The sequence below is a fragment of the Ascidiella aspersa genome, chromosome 5, assembly GCF_963924565.1.
Source record: "Ascidiella aspersa chromosome 5, kaAscAspe10.2, whole genome shotgun sequence".
Taxonomy (NCBI): Eukaryota; Metazoa; Chordata; class Ascidiacea; order Phlebobranchia; family Ascidiidae; genus Ascidiella; species Ascidiella aspersa.
Window position 1 is genome coordinate 6,035,335 of NC_139451.1, and position 26,404 is coordinate 6,061,738.

The following is a 26,404-nucleotide window of genomic DNA, read 5'->3' on the forward strand; positions in this document are numbered from 1 at the left end:
AACTTTCTGTGTTTGGTTTGGCCTGCGACTAGAAAAAGGTTGCCGACCCCTGGTTTATAAGGTGTACAGGTGCGCTCTGACGCAAAAAAGTTTACAAAGCTTGCATTAAATTAGGGTGATAACTTGTCAATTTCAACCAAATAAACGCATTTTTTCGTGCTTCGCGCGATTCAGCTACGTTTTGCGCATACAAAAATAGCTGTTTTTGAAGTTTTTATTTTATTTTATAAGGCTATTCCTGAAAGCTTAGATTTCACTACCGGAATCCTGGATCTGCCCCTGGTCTTTAGTAGCGTGCTTATTTTTGGGTCTGATCAGATGGTAACCCTGTATATACCCCACATAATATCCAATCTGGCTCCCAACTAGAACATAAGTTTTAGTTTAAAATAATAATAAATCACTAATAACAGAAGTTGGCGTTGGTCGTATGGCCGATTTCCTAAGTCGTGTTATGTGTCGCGTTTTCTAACGAATTAGTAATTACTCACATCTGTCCGATGTAGGCTAAATAAGAAATTTTGTAAATCGTTAGTTGAGCGGTGCTTACTGTAAATTGTGGAGTCCAGATCGTGTACGTTACGAAGGTAATTATTGTACGTATATCGTAAGTACCTGTAAGTACTGATTGTCGTTTGTATATTTGCAATAAACATTATTCCATTGTGGCTGCGCCCCACACACCAAACTAGTTCAAATTGACATATAATCACTGAACTAAAGGGCTCAAGAGTGTAAAAGAACAATCGTACGGTAATATTTCCAGCTATACAGCTCGACAGTACAGTAATATTAAACTTAGCCAAAACACAAAAAACATAAGCTACAGATGTTGCGAGCCAATTTGCAGCAGAAATCAACAAGCAAACCTTCAAAGCAAAAAAAAAAATAACTGTGGCTGTGCAATAAGTAAAGAAAATCTGCTTGTTTTACACAACAACTTACAATCAAAAAGTACTACAAATTGAGCAGTTTTAAAAGCGCGCATTTCTAGCTTTAATGCTAACAAAATAAACAGCAAAATAACAGCTCTTATATTTCCCGCTCTCAGAAAAACCTAGTCAATTCGCTACAGCGAATTGCTATTTTGTGGTTTTTATTGACAGCTGCGTCATAGTTTTGGAGGCGCTAGAGAGCTTATTAGGGGCATTTTCTAGGATTTTATCAGACAATGACACCCCTGGCTATTATTCTATTACTTCGGAGGTCCAATTTACGAAGCACGCATTGTTGTTCGCTATGACACTACGAATTAAACAAGGGAAGAAAAGAATTGTTTACGATGGTAAAAAAGTAACACGATATGTCATGTCAGAAAGGTTTGTCACTAACAAAGGATAAAAAATCATTTGATTTTCTATCTCCTGTTTGGGTGCACACATAATCTCAAAAGAATGCCTGAAACTATATCAGGTAAGATTTGTTTATTTATTAAACAAAACTTTGTTTTGTGAATGGATTAATTTTCTAAAAAATTGAAAGCTATAAGATTGCTGACTTATAGCTTTATTAAAGAGGTAGTTGAATGATCTGATTCTTTCGAAGGTACAGTTTTTTGAGAATTTCCACGGAAAATTGCTCAAAAACTGTACAAACAAATAGCTGATGTATTGTGTGAGAGATATGGCAACGTACGTAATTAGGAAGCATTTTGTCATTCTCCGTAATGGTTTGTTTGGATAACCAACTGAGCGCATTGTTATTTGCGGGTTTCTTTTGTAAGCTTGTTCAATCGCGTCGTTTTATTGTTGTTTGTTCTTCAAAGTATTTTACTTCTTGGATTTCTGAGCTAATCTCATAAACTAAAATGTTTATGGTTCGTTTGTTACCTCACAAAGGTTGAAGTGCGCGTAAATGAAAAGGTTTTTCATTTACTTCACAGTTTGTTGAAGCAAGATTTTGTGACAGAAATGTGCTCGTAGTTGTGCAGTTTTGTTGGTTTTGCGATGGTTAGGTAGTTATCTGCATGTCTAGGAAATTTTTTTGTGTGTAAGTTGAAAGGAACTGTGTATGTCGTCTTGTCTAGAAACGCCGAAAGATATTTTGCCTCAGCTATACACACCAATGGCTGACGAAATAATGGACCATAGGTAAGGTTTTCGAAGGTTGACAAGCTCCATTTTCTGCTGGATAATTGCTTACCGTGTTGTATGTATGTGTCCTGATTTAGAATGAGGGGGTATCTCCTTGATATCAACCTAAGTGCACCTCGTTATCCAGTCACGGGGCCGATTGGCCTCAAAGAAAGTAAACACTCTTTTCCGCTAAAGTCGTCTCTTGTAAAAGGTGAGACCGAGATCTGATTTGTTCGTTTTTTGTTTAATTGCTTCATTCGAACATTCAAGGTAAGTTGCAATCCGTTATCTATTGCTGCAAAATTTGGAATCTTTTTTGGCCTGTTTTAGAATCCTATCAAATTTTTTCACAGTTACAAAACCAGTAGTCAAAGTGGAAAACTGGGAGAATATATATATAATGATAATTGACCAACCCCAACCCCAACGCTAAACCGTAACCTAAGCGAAAAATTTTAGCAATCTATAATCGCGTAAGTTTACATTAGGTTAGCTATAATTACCTTAATCGTTACAGCATTTGCTTTATGTAATTGGTTTCCAAGGAGTTTGTTTTAAGATTATGTGCAAAGTACATGCCGTGACCCTAGATTAGGCAATAGACAACTGTAAGTGCTTGGTGGCAGAGTTGTAAACTAGCCGTTTTAAATGAAGTCCCAGTCAAGTAATTTGAAAACTAACTTCAAGTCTTTTGCAAAGATAACAAACTTTAAATCCAAGTCATCCGTTGCCCAAATTAAGTCATTATTAGAGCAAGTCAACTTAAGTAGAGCAAGTAAAGTCAAGTTATTGGCATACAAATAAAACATTAGAAATTAAAATTGATGAACTCGCCCGGCGCCCGTGTATGAGCAATAACTCAACTAAATATAACAAAAACACAAATAGATCAAGCAAATTGTTTTACGTGCAAAAATTAAGATAAATTGCCCTAATTTTATTAAAAAATATATTGATTGGAAAACACTTAACATTTGCAGAAAATACGTGAATTTTGGTACGTGAAAAATGAAGTAAATTTTGGTCAAGTCGAGATAAGTAATTTGGGTCAAAACAAGCAATTTCAGACTTAGTTAAGTCATTTGAAAACAGTGACTTTAGTGCAGTTACAACAGTTCTTGGCGGCAAAGTGAAAGCTCTTTTACCACGCTTTGACGACCGACAACCTTGGCTAGGTGGTAAAATGTGCTTTGGCTTCGCGTTGGTCGCTTAATGTGAAAGGAGTACACACACACAAAGCGACAGATACACACATTGGACAAATAGGTAGGCTACACCGGCACACAATACATGCTAACAATGAATCAAGATGGGCAATTAATGTTTTAAATTTTTAAACGATTTCAAGAATTGACTTTTGCTGGTAATTATGCGACTTTGCACACCTATGTTATGTGCACAATATTTCAATCAAACAGATATAGTCGGAAGCATTTGTTTAAATAATTGCAACGTTGAATTTCGATTTCCAGTTATTTAACATAATAGGAAAAACGTTTTAACTGTATGAACAATTGCACTGCAATTGCTAAACATTTTTTGGCACTTATAATGTTACTACTTCTGTATGGGCTTTGGTGTTCATTCCATGTCCAACCACAACCTCCAGCATTTTGTTTAACCCAAGGTGTAAGTTTCAAACAGATATTACGCCGATACATGAGTGTATAGGTCACGGCTATAGACGTTCTTCGCTCAGCCAGGCTTTATTCTTTCTTTGCGATTCTTAACAATGGATGTCCGATACTTGTCATTTCGTTCCGATGCCCGATATTTTGGGATAAAAGTATCGCGATCCGATCCGACACAAAATGACGTCATCACTATACCGAACAAGCAAAATGAATTAAATTGGAAAGTGTTGTGGTGATGATTTTTAGTTTGTTTGGCTAAAAAGTTATTTTGTATTAGGAAACAAATTTATATTCGATTTAAACATAATATTTTCTCAGAAATTTAACTTTCACGGTAAAAAAACTGAAGGTTGTATATATCAGTGGTCGACAACCGCCGGTCCGCGGACCGGCACCGGTCGAGGAGTTCGTTACCGGTTCGTAGCAGGGCTAGATTAAAATTTTGATGCAAACCCAAACCGTAGCGTAGGGTATACGTAAAAGGCGGAAAAAGGCTAGGAAAAGTAAAAAACAATTGAGAGTATTTTTTACATCCATCACATTAACTTTCTTTAAAATATACTCCACGGTTAAGCACTCGTGAGGTGCAAAACAAACCATTATGCTGTAGCCATATAGAGCACTTTCACAACATCAAACGTATGCATTTTAATTAGTTTATTGAAAAAAGTTGTAATACATTTCCTTTACTGAGCATTTGTTGTTTTTTAAGGCCGGTCCGCGACAAAATTTCAGTTTTAAACTGGTCCGCAGTGTAAAAAAGGTTGCCGACCCCTGCTATATATAACAAATAATGACTGAAATTCCTATTTTAATTTGGTAACGGATCGGCACCAATACCACCTACTATTGGACGAGTACCGATACTAACACATGGCATCGGGCATCGTTAATCTCCGATCCGATATTATTGGACATCCTTATTCTTAACCTACGTAAAGTGTTACACAACTAGCTTATACCGCGCACGTGATTTATAATGTGAGCTGAGGCTTATACGCACGAACAACCCCGATATACATATGGCGAACTTTAATTAAGTTTGTGTGCTGTGGTATGGCTTCGATGGTGTACTTATAGTTTAATAAATCAGTTTGGCTGTATAGGTTTCAACGACAGCAAGTTCTCGATTAGATAATGTGATGTTTTTTGGTAAGTTTATTTTGTCTCGAACAGCTTTAATATCACTTTGTATGGAAAACGGTTTCTACATTTCAATAAGCCGTTGCTGCCAGGCCTAGTATACTGAAAAGAAAAAAATCTTCCGGTACTTATGTATAACAATAATACAAAAGTAGCAGAAGAGCTTTTTTCGGTATAGTTTCTACATATATACATATTTTTGTTACGTTATTACGAAAAATGTTGGGTTAAGATCAAATGTGTCCGCCTGTACTTTATTAACAGCTATCGGCCATACCTAAGTTGTCTACAGTTATAGAGACATATATGCTAGATCGTGTAAATTTGCTTAGGTTGAGGGCAGTGAAACTTGTTGGCTTTAAAAGCTAAAATATGTATCTCGAATGCTGTGTGTAACACATCGGGTGCCTGTATTTAAAGACTTACCAAAAACAATTTTAAATTTACGTAATAAGAATATCAAAGCCCATACAGAAGCAGGTATCATTTTGAACGTTTCGAATAACTCTTTATTCATTTTCAACATAGAGAGAAGACTTCTCTCTATGTTGAAAATGAATAAAGAGTTATTCGAAACGTTCAAAATGATACCTGCTTCTGTATGGGCTTTGATATTCTTATTTTTCTCTCTATGTTGAAAATGAATAAAGAGTTATTCGAAACGTTCAAAATGATACCTGCTTCTGTATGGGCTTTGATATTCTTATTACGTCTTACTACAACCTCCAACCATTATGCTCCAAAATTGTAAATTTGTTCTTCCGGCAATTTTTTTAAAATAAATAGTATATACGTTGAATTCAAAGGAATATTATTACTAAAATAAGTTTTACTATCGAGGATTTTCATGCAGGAACTAGCAAAAATATCATAACTATGTTTGCTCTGGCAAGACTAGATAATGACTGCCGTTATGGTCCGTTTTGGTTTGCCATTAAGAAAGATACTTTGCTCATAGACGAATAAAAAGGCTTTTTCAACAAAGCTCTAAGTCTAGAAAGTGACTAGTTTGATGTGAGATTCGAACTCACGACTTCGCGTATACGTGCCGTTGCGATTAGGCGGCATGACTTTAGCATAATCTCACACTAAACTTTGTTTCTCGACTTCCCTCTCAGCATTTGGTATAGCGGAGGTCCCCCTGTGTCCGGAGGTCGCGAGTTCGAACCTCACTGCAGGCTAGTTGTTTTCTAGCCTGCCTTACTTGCATTATTAATCGACTGATTCGGTGATTCTGCGATGGCTTTCGAGGTACTAATAATACGTAGTCGTTGTTCAAAAAGCAGCTTCAGAAGGGCTAGTTCACAGTTGTTGAACACATAGTAGGTGTGTATCTTTCCTTGTGTAGACTTTATTTTTTTTTGTTATTTAAGGCAAACCGGTGTTACCGCCTCAACCTGGCGAGGGATTCGTCCACGGATCCCCGATGGAAAAATTTACGGATGTTGATCGCAAAGAAAATCGATACAACCTCAGGCTCATGGAGAAAACGTAGGTTTGCCTATTTTTTAGGTTTTGGAAAGAAATTCAAATTATATCAAAGCCCATATACAGATGTAGGTGGCATTTTGAACGTTTCGAACACATAACTCTTTATTCATTTTCACACAAGGTATATAAAATCACTTAAAGACATTAAGCATTTTTCATTATAAAATTAAATTATTTATCTTAAGATTTGTACGTAAAATATTTTGCTTGCAATGTTGTGTTTTTGTTATATTTTAGGAGAGGTTTATTGCTCACAGTCGGACCGATTTACCAATTTTAATAGTATAACGTTTGATTTTCATAGCAAGGACTTGGAATTGACTTTCTGTAATTGTTAATTGACTTGGACTTGATTTGTCAGTTGTTGAAATTGAATTGGTATTTTTTCGGGGGAGAAATTGACAGTGTTTGGGCACGCAAGGGCAGAATATGACAAAAAAGTTAGAGAACCCATGATCTATTTATTTATCTCCGCTCCACACCACCAGGTCAGCTGAACTGCGAAAGATCCAGCGTCAGCAGAACGAACGTCAGCAGTTCATGGAGGCTCACCGCCAGTCGAAGGACGCCGAGGAAAAATACAAGACGCAGGAAAAGTTGGAAGACCTGAAGATGCTCAAAGCCTACCATCCGTTCGGGAGACCTGGATTTGGCGCACCGAGGGTAATAACCCGTTTAAAATAATGTGTTTTAACTGCAAACAAACACTTTTTTAAGTGAAAGCAGACAAGGGTAATGACCCTTTTGAAAATAATATTTTTTAGCTGTAAACAAGCGTTTTTTTAGCTAAAAACAAATAATGTTATTAACCCGGTTAAAAATAATTATTTTCAGCTGAAAACAAACAAGGGTAGTAACACGTTTAAAAATAAATTCTCCAGCTGAAAACAGAAACTTTTTTAGGTTACAACAATCGAGGGTAACAACCCGTTCAAAAATAATAGTTTTGAACTCAAAACAAACATTTTTAGCGAAAAACACGACCGCCAAACTTTTTATTTTTTGGTTTATTTTAGGTACTTGAATGCAAAACTTTTTCGGGTTCGCGAATCTGGCTTACGATTTTTTGCATGTCTTACCCGATTAGGGTATATTTTTAGCCCAAATTTGTCGTGTGCCTAATCGCACTGTTTAAGATTGATTTTTTGGCGACTTTAATAAAGGCTTGTTTTTCGATTTGCACGAAGCGATAAAATCTTTGTAATGTTGCTTTTATTTTGAAAATAACAACACTCTAATCTAAAACTTACAAAAAATAAAAACCTGTGTAGCGTTTTTAACATTACTTCCTTATTACGTCACGTTTAGATGTAACTTTGCGACGTTACGTTGCCATGCCATGATATTTACATTCATTAGTTAACGAAAATTGCAAAGCAAGTCATTTTTTTGCAAACATTTGGTTAGGTATATGCAGTGGTGGGATTAGGCCGGTTCGCACCGGTTCTATAGAACCGTCTCACGAAATTGTATGGGATCAGCGAACCGGTTAGCAAGACTGGTTACTGTCAATGGATTTTTGCATCTTATCTGATACACCGATTTTTACGATCCAAGTAGTTAACGTGTTTTTTATTTTTTATTTTTTTATAGTTGTAATAATTTTCCTTTGTGGTACTTCGTCTGAAAATTCCATTGTTGCGTCATAAGTAAAAGTCGTGAGACACTGCTGCTTTTCATTCAGCCGGTTCGCAATTCGCAACATTCGCTGGAACATGGGATTGCATCCTGTTATTGGAACTACTTTAATTATTTGTCGAAAAATATGACTTTTTTTAACAGAACCGGCTGAAAAAAATGAGAATCCTACCACTGGGTATATGACGTCAGTATTTAGTGCAACAAATGACCACGTTAAGAAATCGGCTTAATGGCTTCACCGATTATTGCACTTTTGTTGTTAGCAACCACTACTCGTTCCATAGGCCCTTTCAAGCAATGTTACTTCACCCTAATCGCTACACTGTGACGTAACAATAGGCCCGATTATCGACATCGCGAGGCCGCCATTGTCTTTATGGAACCTGTTAGCGAGTACATTTCTGGTGTCTCGTTTCGTCCGTTGTTTAGCTCAAAGCACCGCCTTTCATTGTCGTTGTAAGGCGGACAAAGCAACATGTAGCAGTTTCGCGATGCCGTGTTTTTATACGTTCGTGTGTTGAAAGAAATGTCACCTAAAAAGAAGGTTCACGCCTTAAATAGCGCTACCCTTGTTCAACTCAAACCCGATTCTTTGCAGTTTAAGTGTTTTTTTTTACGCTCGACAACAATGTTGGTGGACATTGGAAAGAAATTGGTCATGTGGCTTCCGGAAAAGGTATAAATGCTGATATAGGAAACATTTTTCTTCTTTTTATTGCGTACAACATATCTGCGTGTATGCGTCGGCTGAGAAAGAACAGTATGAATCAACTAGTTTTTGTCAATTTTTATTTCATTTTTTGCCCTGCTGCGAACTTATTTGTTAAAGTTTAGACCAAAAATCCATATTTTTTTTATGGTTGGATGAATTATATGGCACCCCTATGAGTGGATTGCTTAATATCCACCTTAGTTTAGTATAGGCTAACGTAAAATGGCGAAATACAGACTGTAGAGTCGGAGCCGGACTTGGTGGTCGACAAAGTAGGGGCTTTTCGCCGGACTCGAGAGGGTTGTTTTGAACCCACTCCGCAGCCCCGCCTCGCTGACTAGACCAGTGGTCTCCAACCTTTTTGATAAGCGACCATAATTTAAATAAAATGTAATCAGAATTTACAGTGCGACCCCATTTCGTTTTCAGGTACGTATAACAATATTATTGCGCCTGCTATAGTATCCACTAGTCTTTGCATCCACTTTGCATAAACGATTACGATGTTTCGTTTTTAATATGCTCATTGCACTGAATTCAACTTCACAAACCATTAGTTTTAACACGGAATGACAGTTCAATGACGAAATTAGATAGAGTCGGATTTCGCATCGAAGTCCAAACGAAAATATTTGCTGAAAGTATATTTCACTTTTAACGAGTTTTAAGAAATGCGGTTTGCTTCATCTGCTGTCATAATTAAGAATATAAAGCCTATAGTCCTTACATCTGCAACCACGCTGCCCAAGTTAGATAACAAAGAGTTGACGTTTTGAAAAACACAGCCCATTTACACCTTATGAAAAGAATGTCGCAATAAAACAATTTGAGAAAGTGCGACATTCGCTGCGCTAAATCAAAGAAACCTAATTTTGTCAAATGTCACTTTACCTGATTTAGCAGCTCTTAAGAGCTATAGCAGCAATTTTATGTAGAGGATGTACTCAAGTTATGGCGACCCCACAAAAATTTTAGGCGACCCCACTTGGGGTCGCGACCCACAGGTTGGAGACCACTGGACTAGGCCATTTTCAGGATGCTGTTTAGCTTTGCTTTTGACAGTTTATTTATGTGTGCTTATCCTTATGCGTGGCAAATAAAACTGGCTTTGAAAAAATTAGAAAAAAACAAAAAAAAAACATAAAAAATACAAAAAACTGAAAAATATATAAAAAAACTAAAAAAAAAACTATTAAAAACTGAAAAAAACTAAAAAAAAAAACTGGAGAAAACTATAAAAAAACTAAAAAGAAATATTGAGAACCTGAAGAAAATTTAAAAAAAATGAAAAAAACTACTTAACATATACATGGTGTTGCAGGGCTCAGACAAGGGGAGCCTGATAATGACCAAGAACCTTGGATCGAAAGACGGGGTCGGGATTGTAATCGAAAAGGGAAAAACTTCGCAATCATCAACGACAAGGTAAAATAGGGAAATGAGGTTTGATTTTTTGACGACAATTAGGTTGTATTGTAATGTTGGCAAACTGTAGCACAACCGTACTTCATCAGGCCAAAGTCTGTACCCAAATGGATTGCTTGTCAAGATTTTTAGTACAATTTTCCGTCAAAGAGTTTCACCCAATTTTTGGATTTAGAATTAGACCAATACTCCTTTTAACAAGGATTAGGCTAAAATAGTTATTATTCGTGGAAACAGCGCGCTAACTTTAGGCTATAAGTTTATTCTTTATTATTGATGTGCAACCAGAATCAATCGCTTTTCACCATTCACATCCTGGCAGTTTCTGTTATTCGAACGAAAATTCTGCCATCGCAGACTCACCGACTCTGTCGATCAATTAGGTGAGCAAGGCAGGTTTGAAGAACAACTAACTTGTGATGAGATTCTTACGACCTCCGGCCATACCGGGACCGTATCTCTACCAACTGAGCTACACAGGCTCAGAAGGGAGCTATAGTCAAAAAATAACCGAACGCTAATGCTTGCTACAGCACATGTGTTGCCCACTGAGGTCGTAAGTTCGAACCTCACTGCAGGCTAGTTGTTTTTCTAGCCTACCCTGCTTGCATCATTAATCGACAGATTCAGTGAGACTGCGATGGCTTTCGGTGTACTAATGATACGCAAGCCGTCCGTAATCACTGATTAAAAAGCAACTTCTGAAGGGCTAGATCACAGTTGTTGAACACATATGTGTGTGTACATTTCATTAGATACACTACGGTTCTTGTTTATTTACGTTTAAACTAGAAATCGAACGATATCACTTTTGTCAACCGATGCCGATAGCGATTTTTTTATATACCTGGGAAATCTCCAAAGCTTGGATTAATTGAAAATAAAATTCAAAACCGTTTTAGTTTTTACATCTTTATCAATTATTAAACTATTAGTTTGCATATTAACTTGGCGTGATACTAAAACCCAATTTTTTTTATCTAAAATGGGTAATTTGTTTGTTGTACAGGAAAATGATATCATATCTTCGTACTAAAATATCGGCCGACATTTACCGATACCGATATATCGGTAGAAGCCAAATATCGGCCGATAATATCGGTAAACCGATATATCGGTCTATCTCCAGCTTAACCGTGTTTCTTTACCACGTTTCAGACCGAAACCGGCAGCAGATCGTCCCAAGGTGCAACGTTACGAGGACGACCGCATGCGGCGCTATAGAGTCGATAAGAACACCGCCGATAAATACAAGAAGGAACTCGGTAGGTACAGTTATTGGTTAACAGCGCTGTGAACAGTTTTAGAACCTGTTTTTCATTTTTTGAGTGTTCCACGGGCGGACCAATAGGTTTAAATCACGGGGCACCGAACTCGTTTCATCAAAGGCCGGATAACTGGAGCATAATGGCTAGATGTTGTGGTTCGACGTATGATTAATATCAATGCCAATACAAAAGTAGGTAGCACTTTAAACCTTTCAAGTAAATCGTATGATAATGGCTGGAGGTTGCAGTTTGACATACGGTAATATTGTTGACTGCTGTGCTGTACATTATTATTGAATTGACATATTCACACAAAGAGCTTCTTCTTTTTTTCAACCCAGACGCGTTGATTGACGTGAAGCGGGAACACGCGAAGATAATCCGCGGAATCGACAAGAAGCGCGAAGACTCGATGCTGGGGTACGACCCCTTTGGAAAACCGGGGGCCGGGGCCCCAAACATTGATGACCGGGGTGAGAGATAACTATAGACGAAAAAAGATAACGTATAGTTCAGTGGTTCTCAAGCGTATTTCAGGGGTGATTGTGTGGTTACAATTTCATTTAAGTGACATTTCAGTAAAATATTCGACGAAATTCCAGTCTGGATGCCGAAAATCCATTCATAAATTTTAGGGATGCCGTAAGCCATAAAAGCTTGAGAACCACTGGTATATATAGTTGTTAGTAGGGTGTTGTTTAGAGTTGTCCGGTGCTTGACGTTTAAATTCGATACCCGATATTTTTGACTAAAAATAAATCGATCCAATTTAATACCCTCTAACACCGTGGTCGGCAAACGCCGGTCCGCGGACCGGTACCGATCCGCGAGGAGTTGGTTGCCCGTCTGTAGCAGGGTTGTAAGATTAAAAATTTGTTGAAAAACGAACTTAAATATCCTTATTTTGAAAAGCTGGTAAGAATATATGAAAAGGCCTAAAAGTTTGATTGAAATGAGCTGTGTTAAACTAAATTTTTGGCTGGCCGGATGCCGCTCGCGGGTTTCAGTAAGTTTAATAATTCTTAGATGGAAGCATCTCTTTGCGGCAAAACAAGCATAAAGTTCGCATTTAAAGTTGTAATAAATTTCCTTTCCTGAACATGTGTTGTTTTTGAAGGCCGGTCCGCGACAAAAATTTTAGTTTTAAACCGGTCCGCAGTGCAAAAAAGGTTGCCGACCCCTGCTCTAACAAGCAAAACAAATGCTATTTTAACGTTCAAAGGGATATTTATTTCTATCAGGTTATACGGCAAAAAAAACTGCTTTAGAGGGAAAGCTTAAAGTTTAGTTATTTATAATTTTTAGGTTAATGTATACTATTTCTGTTAAAATTACCTTTCAAGGTAGACTCGCTGAGTTTGATCAAAAATCATGGTTAAAATTCCTACATTAATTTGGTATCGGATCGGCACCGATACCACCCTAGTATCGGACGACCACTGATACAACCACTTGGAATCAGGTATCGGTTCCGATCCGATAATATCGGACATCTCTAGATCTGATACCAAATACGTCATTACTGTGCTCAAACAAGCAAAATAAGTAAAATAAAAACGTTCAAAGGGACTTTTCTACCAGGTCATATGGCAAAATCTTCTTTTAAAAAGGATTACCTCGATTGTTAGCCTACTATTTTTCCTAAATTTACATGCAAAGTGGAATCACTGTAATAACCACCTTAGTATCAGAAAATTCCCAATTCCACCACTTTGTATCGGCTCCCGATATTATTAGGTCCTTAATATTTATTTGCCTTAATTTACGGTTTAGTCGTAAAAGTTAAGTTTAAAGTGAAAATCATTCAGCTTTTCACGAGAATCCTTGCACATAAAGAAGGCTAGAACTAGCCTACGGGGAGATTCAAACTCACGACCTCGGGCATTTCGTTTCTAAACAAAATCCCTCAATTGAATAAGTAAGCAAGTAGCAGACAGTGACCTAATAGTCAGTCATATTCATTTACAAAACCGCCTTGACAGAGAATTACAGAGAGTTTGTTAGTCAATGTGTTATTTTAAATCTCCCAGGCAGATCATCCACTCGCAGAAGTATCAGTTTGTCGTACGTCAATCATCCAATTGACGCAGTCCACGCCGAAAGAATGAGAAAGCTTAGATTGCAAGCTAGAGGTAAAACAGTGGTCGAAAGTAGAAAGCTTACGTTCCAAGCCAGGGCTAACACAGTGGTAGAAATTAGAAGGCGTAGATTGCAAGCCAGAGGTAACACAGTGGTCGAAATTATAAAGCTTAGATTGCAAGCCAGAGCTAAAACAGTGGTCGAAGTTGAAAGCTTAGATTGCAAGCCAGAGGTAATACAGTGGTCGAAATTAGAAAGCTTTAATTCCAAGCCAGAGGTAACACAGTGGTCGAAATTAGAAAGCTTAGATTGCAAGCCAGAGGTAACACAGTGGTCGAAATTAGAAAGCTTAGATTGCAAGCCAGAGGTAACAGAGTGGTCGAAATTGAAAGCTTAGATTGCAAGCTAGAGGTAACACAGTGGTCGAAATTAGAAAGCTTAGATTGCAAGCTAGAGGTAACACAGTGGTCGAAATTTAAAAGATTATATTGCAAGCCAGAGGTAACACAGTGGTCGAAATTGGAAAGCTTAGATTGCAAGCCAGAGGTAACACAGTGGTCGAAATTGAAAGCGTAGATTGCAAGCTAGAGGTAACACAGTGGTCGAAATTTAAAAGATTATATTGCAAGCCAGAGGTAACACAGTGGTCGAAATTGAAAAGCTTAGATTGCAATCCAGAGGTAATACAGTGGTCGAAATTGAAAGCTTAGATTGCAAGCTAGAGGTAACACAGTGGTCGAAATTTAAAAGATTATATTGCAAGCCAGAAGTAACATTTACGCAATCACAAAATTAGTTTGTTGTCTAAACATGCTATATGTTTGTTACAAACCTAATGTCTTTTGTCTTTAACATTCTTGGTTTACACTTTAAATATTTTTATATTTTATTAAGAGGTTAGAATAACTTTTTTATTTTTCGTTATTTACAGGCAACATCATGATGTTCAGAAAACACCGTTTGGCGGCGCCAGAGAAAACTTCACTCGTTGAACCGAAATCAAGCGAAGGGAATCCATGGTTAAAGCTGGGTAAACTGTTAGCCTACATTTTATCCTAAAAACCTATATTAAATCGATGTAGTGTTCTTTGGCTTCGGTTTTCAGTTTATTTCTATAGAAAATTTATATACTAGATCTGGTTTTAGTTTAAATCTGTATTTCAACTTATGCTGAAACATTTTCGGGAGTAAGGATTCCCCGCAGACAATAAAATGTAAAAGAAAGATTCTTGCTGTCGTATCAGATCATGTTTAGGCTGTTTTGAAAAACAGAGAGAAAACATAAAATCATTTCATAAGCGGTCTTTTATACATATTTTACATTTTAAACACTATTTTTGGCATTTTATACAAGTTTGTCGTTCGTACAGAAACTGATGATGCCTATACATAAGGCGAAATATATATTTCTGTAAAAAAAATTAAATAAAGTGAGTTTTAAAGTTGAATAAGAATAAAGAGTTATTCGAAACGTTCAAAATGCTACCTACCTTACAAAAATTAGGTTTAAAACATTAAATCAATTCATAAAATTTTACAAAATATATATTTCGCCTTATGAATAGGCATTATCAGTTTTTTAATTCGCATGAATCATTTTAACTTATTTGATATTTTTTTGCAAAAAAAGTATTATAAAGTCAACAAACTGGACTAATCAGATGGATAGAGTTAGTTTTATTGCTTGTTATTTTTACAAATATGGATTTTCGATTATATGCCCCACTTTTTTGGTGTAAGAAAATAACTAAACCTCTATCTTTAAACCACAAGGCCTAACCAGTTAAATAGAAAGTCCTATTGTTTGTCCAACAACCTTAATAGTCATACCAATTAGGCAAAAGTTTAGGCAAATAAATAAATTGACTTTTGGCATCAGCAGCTTTAGTGTACGTTATATGTATATAACCTGTTGGTTACAGACATAATAATCAACAACTGCTCCTCTGGTAATTGTAATTGTTAACCAACGTTTCGGCAATCTATTCAAACCGCAATCATCAGGGTGAATGACTCCGAACGCTCGTAGTACAATATACGGAAAAAAAGGGGAAAAAATGAAGGAAAACGCGAACAAAAACACGATAAAAACACAATTAGCGATAACGTTTTACCTTTAGGCCTTCAGTAGGTGCTTGTAGCATGCCGAGAGGATCACGTCTGTTTTGATGTTCATAGTGTTACCTAACTTGTGAATGTTCATGCAATATTCTACTTTTTACATCGTATTAGTTTTATTGTCCACTCACATTTTGTTCAATCGATTAGATTAAAGATAAACCTACTTTTTTTACAGGCATTTAATAATTTTTTTTGTAGGGCAACCTACGAAGAGAAGTCAGCACAGATTTCCACGAGCTGGTGACCACGGCATTTACGAGTTTGTTGACCCCGCTGCTCCCCCCGTAAGTTGCATTTAAATCTTCACATTAGCGCAAACTAGATTTATTTTAGCTTTTAAAAATTAGATTAGAATTAAAATTAGAGCAGTTAAGTTTATACAAATTAGATTGGAATTAGAGCGTTTAAGTTTTTCCAAATTGTTTTAGAATTAAATTAATTTAGTTTTTCCCCAATTAGATTAGAATTACCGAATTATTCAAACAACGAGAATTACATATTCACCATTAATTTAATTTAAATCGCAAATTATTCTAAAAAAAATGTGTGAATTGTTTTTTTGGTAAAATCCTAATTAGATTAGAACTCGAATTAGAGCACACAAGCAATTCACAAATTAGATTAAAATTATAATTAGGCCCATTTTGCTCTAAATCATTGAATTAGAAAACTTATCTAGTTGTCGAAAAATTATCTAGTTGTCGAAGTCTGATTAACGGTTATAAAGATTGCTGTTTCACGTAATATTAGTTACTTTCAAAAAGCCAATAAAAGCCTAGTAGATATACATGTACAAGCTTTAGAAGTAAAAATGCTTGTGTAAGTGAAAGAATGCACTCTTTACACGTAATAACCAGCAAATGCCGCAATAACGCCCTTCCTTCCATTGTTTCGTTACACTCACAGGGCGAGGGCTTCCTCCCCAAGCATTCCGGAGGAGGGGGAGGCGACCCCCTGATCGACAAAAGCGGCGAGGTGAAGACAAAGCGGGCCGGACTGCTCACAACGATTCACGGGGCCAGACGAACAGGTTTGTAACTTGAAACGTTTGTTGACCCGAAGGTTTAAAAGTACTAGAGGGTACAAAATGCAGCATTATAGGTTTTTGTCGTGTGTTTAAAATATTATAAAAAAATACCTGAGCGTATCCAGAATTTTTGTTTAGGTATGACGTCACAAAGTTTCGTCAGAAAAACAATAAATCTCAAAACATTAGGTGACCCGAAGGTTTAAAACAACTAGCGGTCAAAAGATACAGCAATATAGCTTTTTGACCATTGCTTAAAATATTAAAAATAAATTCACGGGCGGATCCGTGAGTTTTGTTTGGTTGGGGAGGGTAAAGACATTTTTTAGGTATGACGTCAAAAAGTGTAGTCAAAAATAATAAATCTTAAACGCTTTTGTGACCTGGAGGTTAAAAAGTACTAACAGGCACAAGATACAGCATTATAGGTTTTTGACTTGTGTTTAAAATATTACTAAAAAAAATAGTTGGGCGGATCCAGAATTTTTGTTTAGGTATGACGACACAAAATTTCGTCATAAAACAATCAATATTGAAACTTTTGTGACCCGAAGGTTTGAAAGTATACGAGCGGACATACAGCATTATAGGTTTTTGACCTGTGTTTAAAATATTTCCAAAAAATTCTTGGGCGGATCAAGGATTTTTGTTTGATTGACGGGGTCGTGGAATTTTTAGGTTTGACGTCACAAAGTTTCGTCAAAAAACAATTATTCTTAAAACATTGGGTGACCTGAAGGTTTAACTTTAAAAGTACTATAGCGGGCACAGGATATAGCATGCATTGTAAATATTTTTTCATCTGTGTTAAAAATAATACAAAAAAAATTAAGGGGCGGATCCAGGATTTTTGTTTAAAAAAAAATTTTTTCAACCCTTGGATACAACAGCTTTTCTTTTTTAAAAGTCTTTCTATAACTTGCAAGTAATGTGTTAATCATATTAACAACGTAAAACTGTAAAAAAAAACATTTTGTTTTTAATAACATCGGGCTTTTGTGGCTTTTATAAAAGAAACATAGTACAAAGCGACAAGAAAATACAGCATTTTAGTTATTCCGTGATGTGTAAGCAAAATTCAAATCCTAATAAAAACTGTTAAAACGCAACTTTCGGATGTTAATCATGAAACCGCTGCGTGAATTTATAAACGCATCCTTTGCAGTAATGTTTTTCAAAACACTTAAAATAAGTTCCTACATATGACGTTAGAATAAACAAAAATAATACGTATTTTGTTTTTTCGTTTTCAAGTGCGCAGCAAAAACACACAAAAAATGTTTTCAACAATTTCCAAATCTTGTTTTCTCCACGCCCTTTTGTGCTATTTTTTCGTTATTTTGTGCTTTATTTTATTTTGAACATTGGTAAAGTCAAAATATTTATTTCTAAAGGTTGGTTGTAAATTGTTAAATACCAGGGCAAGACACTTTTCTTGTTTTTTGTACGTAATTATTTCGTTTTTACATTTTTCAAAGCGTAACACCAGGTTAAAAACCTTCTTGCAAATTGCGTTAAAATGAAATATTATGTCAGATTTTTATTCATTTTCAAGTGCCAAGCAAAAACACAATTTTTTTAACAAACTTTTCCAAACCCTTTATTCCTCAGCCCCTTTTTTGCTTATTTTCGTTTTTTTGTGATTTATTTTATTTTGAATTTTGTTAAAATCATAAGATTTAATCCCAAAAGTTTTTTGTAAATTGTTAAATACCAGGGCAGGACTCTTTTTCTCGTTTTTTGAACGTGGTTGTCTCGTTTTTACCTTTTTCAAAGCGTAATTGCAGATTTAATTTTTTTACAGAAAACATCACAAAGGTGGCGACTCCCGAGGGGGTCAGGGACCGGGGTCGGTTAAGTCCCTGGGGAAAACCCGGCGCCGGCGCCCCCCTCAAGGACAGCGAGGGCGAAATCGTCAAGAACACGAAAGGAAGAATTCAGTACGAGAACATGGTGAGGTTTTAAATATAAAAATTGTAAAAAAAGAAATTATAAAAAAATAACAGTAAGAAAAAAATGAAGAAATTATAAAAAAAAAATGAAAAATGAAAAATTCGAAAAATTAAAATAAAATTATACCACAGCGAATACAAACTACTTAATCTCTTTTAAATGTGCAAAATCTTAGTGAAATAACGCGATACTTTTTGTGCGAAATATCGGTTATCGGTATCAAACTAAAATGCAAACTAGCGGACCAGATCCGGCCAACGAAAATTATCCCGCATGCGACTTTTTTTACAAACCGGGCACGAGGTCATTTCTCTAATTTTTTGCTTATTTTAATTTCTCATATTTTTCTAGCTATAACCTAAAAGCATTTTTTGCGCTTTGCTCAAATCTTAATACTCCATAAAGTGTAAATTTCAAAATACTCGTTTTTCATCCCTAATTAACAGTCCTTGCCGTTGTTATAATAAGATGCGTAAAGTGTACACCGTTCAAATTTAACGGACGCAAAGACCTTTCTGAGTTTGGTTTTGGTCCGTAACTAGAAAAATGTTGCCCACCGCTGGTTTAGAGCTTAATTATTCCTTAATGTTTTTTAAGTTTGTTTTTAAACGTATTTTTTTTCCCGTTCTGAGAGCGATTTTTTTGCCGTAGGGATACTCGAAGAAAGAGGAACTGAACATGGAAATGGCCAAGAAGATTTACCGGGATGATTTGCAGAAGGGAATCCAGCAGCAGCAGGAGATCAGAGACGAAGAGAAGGGATACATGAGACTGCCGGTAAGATATCGTACGTTTAAAAAAGAGTTTTTATATAAACAACCAGCCAAGTATAATGGCTGAAGGTTGTAGCTGGACGTAGAATGAATATCAAAGCCCAAATAGAAGTAGGTGGAATTTTGTGAACGTTTCAAATATATCTTAAGATAATGGCTGAAGGTTGTAGTTAGCCGTAGAATGAATATCAAAGCCCATAAAAAAGTAGGCAGCATATTTAGAAGTTGGAAACGTATAAAGACTATTTAAAACGTTCACAAAATGACTTTGATAACTTTATTACTAACTCCCCTAATAATTTTAACCCAAATTTTACCACCACTCATTACTCACCACAGACCCCAAGCGGAGCAAACAGTCCAGTGCCAAAACAGCGGCGCCCCAACGGCGCCGTTCAAACTAGGGTGCTTAAACGTCAACAGCAAAACTGCCGTGTTCATTAGTAATAGAGTTTTATATAAAGGGTAAAAAAAAACTAAAAGATAATGGTTGGGGACGTAGTTAGACGTAAAATGAGCATCACAGCCCATACAGAAGCGTAAAGCGTTTAGTGAAATTTTTAAATATGGCTATACATCAGAAGTAGCCCCATATCTGTTTCTTACTTGCAGAAACTGTTTGACGAAAACTTGACATAATAGGAAGCGTAAATTAACGAAATATTTAATATTTAAACCCTTATGAATAACCCTATCTATAACGCCCCTTTGACATATTACCCCCTGAATAATACAATTTGACAAAATGTGCAAAAATATTTAATAAACAAATAGTAAACCATTTAAATTTAAATTATTGTTTTTTGTAATTAGTATGTCTAAATTCAAGTTGCCCTCCAACAGATTTCACTTAATAAGACGTTGTACATTTTTCTTCAGCCAGGAGATGTTCCATCTTGGTTCAGCAAGGGAATGGTGGGTCGGCCAAAGAGGGACCCGGTTACCGGGATAATCGTTCCCCAGAAGAGAATCATGTCTGACGTAACAGCACAGGTAACTGTGACGTCACTATATTGTTCTAAAAGCTTCGTAGGCCTTTTTACTCTGTGACCCTTAAAACCGAAACCTTCAGGTTTGATTGTCTGTTGTCGCACGTACTTCAAGTAGGGGTAATATCGGATCGGAGCCGATACCCGATACAAAGTGGTAGTATTGGTATTATTCGGATAATATCGGATCGGAGCCGATACTCGATGCCAAGTGGTAGTATTTGTACTAGTCCGATAATATCGGATCGGAGCCGATACCCGATACAAAGTGGTAGTATTGCTATTAGTCCGATAATATCGGATTTGAGCCGATACCCGATACAAGGTGGTAGTATTGCTATTAGTCCGATAATATCGGATCGGAGCCGATACCCGATACAAAGTGGTAGTATTGGTGCTAGTACGATAATATCGGATCGGAGCCGATACCCGATACAAAGTGGTAGTATTGGTGCTAGTACGATAATATCGGATCGGAGCCGATACCCGATACAAAGTGGTAGTATTGCTATTAGTCCGATAATATCGGATTTGAGCCGATACCCGATACAAAGTGGTAGTATTGCTATTAGTCCGATAATATCGGATTTGAGCCGATACCCGATACAAGGTGGTAGTATTGCTATTAGTCCGATAATATCGGATCGGAGCCGATACCCGATACAAAGTGGTAGTATTGGTGCTAGTACGATAATATCGGATCGGAACCGATACCCGATACAAAGTGGCAGTATCGACAGTTGTCCGATACTAGGCTGGTATCCGCGGCGGTTCGATAGAAAATTAAAATAGCTATTTCAGCCATGATTGGCGTCCCCAGCTGTAAGGGCTAATTTTTTGTAGTTGAATTTTATTTGGATACTAATTAGGTCATTGGTATTGGATCGCGAGGCTTTTGTCTAAAATCGAACATCCCTAATTCCAAGAAATGTGCAGCTTAGGTATAAATAGTGCTTTTCCATTTAGCCCATACAGAAATAGATAATTATAATTTTAAACGTTTTGAATAACTCTTTATTAATTTTTATCATAATGTTGAAATAAAAAGGTATTCGAAACGTTCAAAATGATACCCACTTCGTATGGCCTTTGATATTCTCACTACAACCTCCAACCGTTATGCTCCAAGTGTTTTCCATTAGTTTTGAATTAGTTTAACGGAAGTAAAAAATTTGTTTGTTTTAACCTACAGTTGAGTTCATGTTGAAATATTCGTTTACAATGCTTGGTCATGCGTTTAACGCATGTTTACTGCGTGGTCACGCCACCATGCAATTTCAGCTGTGAACCCGAGTAACCTTTAATTCTTGTGACACGACCATGTTTGCACTTTGTCGTCATAATGGCCATCATGAGACGACATGAACTTTGAACCCAATGAAACGCTGACGCATTATTGCCTTGTTACCTGAAGCGGTATATTGCCTGGCACTGTAAAAACCGCGTATGTATGTAATTTAAGGCAATAAAATGTATGCCATGCAAAAGACACACTACATCGTGTTGTGCCATATTGTAAGGTGAATCAATTCAGTGTTGTAAACCACGTGCCAGTCAAGTGATTTGTAAACTACCTTAAGACCTAGTCAAGTCATTTGTGAAATAACTTAAGTCCAAGGCCGTTTTTGGAGCAAGTCAATTCCGAGTCGTAAAAATTAAATGTTAAACTGTGAAAATTCGTAAACTTGTTCGATTATAAGCAATAGATCAACTACAAAACAACAAAAACGCAACCTACAGCAAACACAAATTATTTTATGTAAAAATTGAGATAAATGATTCAGTTTTATTTAAAAAAATACTTAATAAAAGCACTTCATTTCAACCAAAGTCATTTAAATCAAGTCAAGTCATTTGTCCAAAGACCAAAGTCGTTCAAGTCATTAGAAAACAGTGACTTTAGTGCACTTAAGTCATGTCATTGACTTAAGGCATTACAGCACTGTTACTTGCTAATAACAAGCTCTGTGGAGATTTGTGTCCATCTCAAAACTTGCACAGGTTTTACAGACCGGATTGAAACCTTAATTGGATGCCCTCTCAAGTTTGTAGTTGACCTTTACAGACTAAGACCGGCCATCAATACTGAATGCGCGGTTGTACAAGTCTCTGGGAGTTTTTATCTTCTTTCTTTTTAGTTTGATTTGCTTTAAAATTGCCATATTTGCGGATTGATAGATAGTTAAACAAACTGACTTGTTGTTTTAATTACGGCCTAGCGTCATTCTTTGTTTTGTAATATTTTTTACCCATTTCCCCCGAATGTTTTTTTTCTCATGAAGCAAAGTCAATGTTTTTTTTTTAAAGCAATAGTAATTTGGCTTCATGGGACATTGAATTAACTTCGGGTTTTCATGTTTTAAATTTGCTTTTGTGCACAAAAAATAAAACTTATATGAAAAAACAAAAAAGTATCTGTATGGAATTTCAAAGACAGCAAGAAGTGTTTATGAAAATATTGTCAGAAATCCACTTCAAAACCGTAAAAAGTGCACAGTGCTCAATTAAGCAAAAAAAAAAGAACCTATATGTATACCGCTGCCCGACTTTGACAAATTTTGTATCCCGGTTGTAGAAGTTCAACCTGGATCGACCCAGAGACGTGGAGAAGTATTACCAAGATCTACAGCGAATGGCTGGGGAGAGATATAAGAAGAGAGCAGAAGAAAAACAAAGGCTCATGCAGCAAGATATTAAGGTAAGGGGGTGCTATGGTTTATACAACCTCTTTGGAAACAGTAACTCTATTTTAGCCCAAGTTTTTGCCACTTAAACTGGTTTACCTAGCAACGTCTGTTTTTTACCGTTTTTACGTCACATTTTTTTACACTACAAATTGTCATAAAGAAAATAACTTTCTTTTAAGAAGCGATGTAATTTAAAATAACTTTCTTTTAAGAAGCGATGTAATTAAGCGTCTTGACTTTGGAGTTTCAGTGGCTTAAGATAAATAATTAAATGGAACTTTAAATGTGTTGTTGTTTAAAGCAGTGTTTCTTAATCAGGTGAATGATTCGCCCCAGGGTGAATGAAATTTTTGCAGGGGTGAACCAACCAAAAGGGGTGAATAAGGGTGAACCGTCGGAAATGAATGATAACAACCTAAATCATTTTGCGCTCTTATATATAGATGAGATAGTTTTATCAAATCATGAGTCAAGGGTGAATGAAAACTGGAGATAGATGCTAGGGGTGAACAAAACTAAAAAGTTTAAGAAGCACTGGTTTAAACATTATTCTTTAACCTATATTAATGCTTTTTTTATTAGAGGACCAAGCGCTTTTTTTTCTTAACATTTTACTGAGGTACCAATAATTTCTGGCGCATGATACACGTCAGTAAACAAACAATTGTTGTACAAATAAGTACTAGAAAACTTATTTTCAGTATATACTATGCTTGGTAGCAACAGCGTATTTAAACAATTGTTGTTTAGCATATCGAACGCTTTTCTACGCTTTTCGAAAGGCCCGGTCACGGCGCACCACATGAGAAGGGAACTACTAGAAGAAAGTTTAGCAACAACGCCATTATGGCGCAAGAACAGGTATCTGAAGTGTAAGCGTCACTTTAGGCTTAAAGCAGTTTACATACAGCAGAATTGAGATAGAAAATGAATGTCGAAGCAAAAAGGTCGAGTAAATCAACTTCATTTTAATAATGACGTTTTGATGCGCACTTGTATCGTCATCAGTTAATGACATTATCGCATCGAAACGTCATTTTAAGATGATGTCGATGTGCTCGGCCTATATATGGATGATGAGAAATTCATTTACCCATACGTAGCTCACCTAAGAATTTAGATGTATGATCAGCGTATGGGCAAGCATATTGCTGAATTAGAAATGCTTTAAAGCAACGTGTGAAAATTATGGTTTAAGAATAAAGAAACAGAGCTGCAAATCGGGCTCGGGACTCGAGTGAGATTACGTATATGATGCGCAGTAGGAAGTTCGTAACAGATACGGTCACGAACTGTAGATTGTGAAGGGTAAATAGCATACGGTGCAATATTTTTTACCACCTAAAACTGAAAAGCTAATAACAACATATTATCTGACCAAAAAGTTTGGTATTTTGGCATAAAAAAAGTTCAGAATTTAGAAAGTCGAACAGGCTCATTTCAGAAACGCCTTTGCGTTAGAAAGTAAATTAGTGTTTTAGTACTGCTATTAATTAGAAGATTTAATTTTTTGCAGTTAGGGCAGTTAAATTGTGTAACTGAGAATACAAGTTGCTAGACTTCGCAGATTTTCTGACACATGTTTTTTGTCAGGTTGGAAATACCGTGCCACGGCCTCACGAAAAAGCAACGCTGTTGTCCGTTTTGAATCTCTTAAAAAACAGCCAAAACCAGTATAAAGACCAAGAAAGTCAAACAAAAACAGAAACAGCAAGTCCTTGTGACGAAAACAATGCGAAGAACAATATTAAGACAAACAAGGGCAATCCAGAAAGCGTTTTTGAAAAGGTTGTCAGAAATCCACCTCAAAACCCGAGGAAGTGCACAGCGTTTAAGCAATTTGAGCCAGACGAAATTCAAGCAAAAAGAGCAGTATCGCTGCCTGTAAATTTGAGCAAATGCAAAACTGGAAAAGGTAGTATGATATAATGTGGTTACATATTTGTGAGAAAAAAAAGGAACTTGAGGAAAATATGTTCATTAGCCAGCTAGCTACAAAATTACCACAACAGAATTAAAACAGTCTTTTTATTTGTTTTTAAGTTTTATTTAGTCAAATATACTTATAAAGTGTCGGTGTTATATATTATTTTCTAATTATTGGTAGCCTTATTTATTGACAAAAGGGATGTCTGATACTTGACAGTATTATTCCGATCCGATAATTTTGGACGTACCGCAAAACGACGTTACCAACTGACCATAAATATGGTTCAAACCAGAAAGATAGATAAAAGGTTATTAAGTTTAACTCCCTGCAGTTGTTAGCCTATCATTGTTCCGTAAATTTACATTTCCAAGATAAGAATCCCTTAATCAAACCATGGCTGAAATCCAATATTAATTTGGAATCGGATCGGCACCGATACCACCCTGGTACCAGCACTTGGCATCGGGTACCGGCTCCGATCCGATATTATCGGACATCCTTAATTGCGTAACAACCTTAGTATAATGCTTAAAATGGATTTAAGTTGAGAATATTGAAACGAAATTCTATTTGAAGGTGACAGGCATGCTGTTATTGAGCATAGAAAAACTCCAGCTAGCAGAGTGTCAAAAAAGTTAAGCAAGGTAAATTTCTTCACACAAAGGTATTGAAAAAAACAGGGAAAAAGGAGTAAAATTTGGAAAAAACAGTAAAATTTAAGAATTCTTTCGCTTTGAGCAATTATTGCCGTTAATGTCTCTTCTTTGTCTTGCTCTTGTAACCGAAATTTTGCTTATGAAGTGATTATACACCAGAATGAGTGGTAGATTTAGATTTAACGAAAGATTTCATAATTTCCTAACATTAGCCAGCATTTTCAGGGATGCTATTTTTAAAGCCAAACCACTTCCAAGTCTTTCCAGCGGTCTGTTTATTTCATTTTTTTTTTTCATTAACACCAGTTTTGGATCGTATTTTTTTAACTTTTAACATGTTTATTTTAACTCTTTTTTTCTGGCATTGTTTTTTCGATTTTTTTTATTAACACTAGTATTTTTTCAGCCTTTTCCGTACAGTGTTGTTGCACCTTGGGCGATCGATGCTTAGCTTCACAACGATTCACCAACAATTATTCCAAATATTTTTTCTTAAAAAGGAACTCTCAAGTTTGGGAGGAGAAATTTACAACTTTATTACGTGTAAAATATCTTGCAATACAGACGAAAAATATTGCGTTACGAATGTGTTGCTGAATTACCTTCTAAAAAAAAAAATAAAATTAACATTTTGCACCATTTTTCAAGTAAAACGCGAAATGTTTATGCTTGACACGGAAACTATGAAAGTGATTATGAAAAAAAAACGGCAAGTGACTCAAGTTTTGTTTATTTGTGCTTGTTTCTACATTTGAGAATGTGTTGTTTTCAATGTTTCAATTTTTCTTCCAACACATTTA

At 36.1% G+C, this 26,404-nt stretch overlaps 1 protein-coding gene across 1 annotated transcript; it reads left to right on the forward strand.

Annotated features, from left to right (window-relative positions):
- The first annotated feature begins 1,215 nt into the window (after positions 1 to 1,215).
- LOC146141624 (uncharacterized) lies at positions 1,216 to 26,279 on the forward strand. Its single transcript, XM_083389868.1, has 16 exons — positions 1,216 to 1,285; positions 2,027 to 2,090; positions 2,171 to 2,286; positions 6,226 to 6,343; positions 6,832 to 7,006; positions 10,018 to 10,121; positions 11,280 to 11,386; positions 11,731 to 11,862; positions 14,400 to 14,498; positions 15,788 to 15,873; positions 16,496 to 16,619; positions 18,421 to 18,569; positions 19,221 to 19,346; positions 20,222 to 20,335; positions 22,907 to 23,029; positions 26,011 to 26,279. The coding sequence occupies exons 1-16, from the start codon at positions 1,240 to 1,242 to the stop codon at positions 26,053 to 26,055; spliced, it is 1,728 nt and encodes a 575-aa protein (XP_083245994.1). The 5' UTR covers positions 1,216 to 1,239; the 3' UTR covers positions 26,056 to 26,279.
- The last annotated feature ends 125 nt before the right edge of the window (positions 26,280 to 26,404 follow it).

Bases quoted from the DNA above. Each gene is read 5' to 3' on its own strand.
- LOC146141624 (XM_083389868.1), top strand. From the start codon at position 1,240: ATGACACTACGAATTAAACAAGGGAAGAAAAGAATTGTTTACGATG. The intron at 2,091-2,170 runs GTAAGGTTTTCG...GTCCTGATTTAG, and splicing joins GACGAAATAATGGACCATAG to AATGAGGGGGTATCTCCTTG. The intron at 15,874-16,495 runs GTAAGTTGCATT...TTACACTCACAG, and splicing joins TTGACCCCGCTGCTCCCCCC to GGCGAGGGCTTCCTCCCCAA.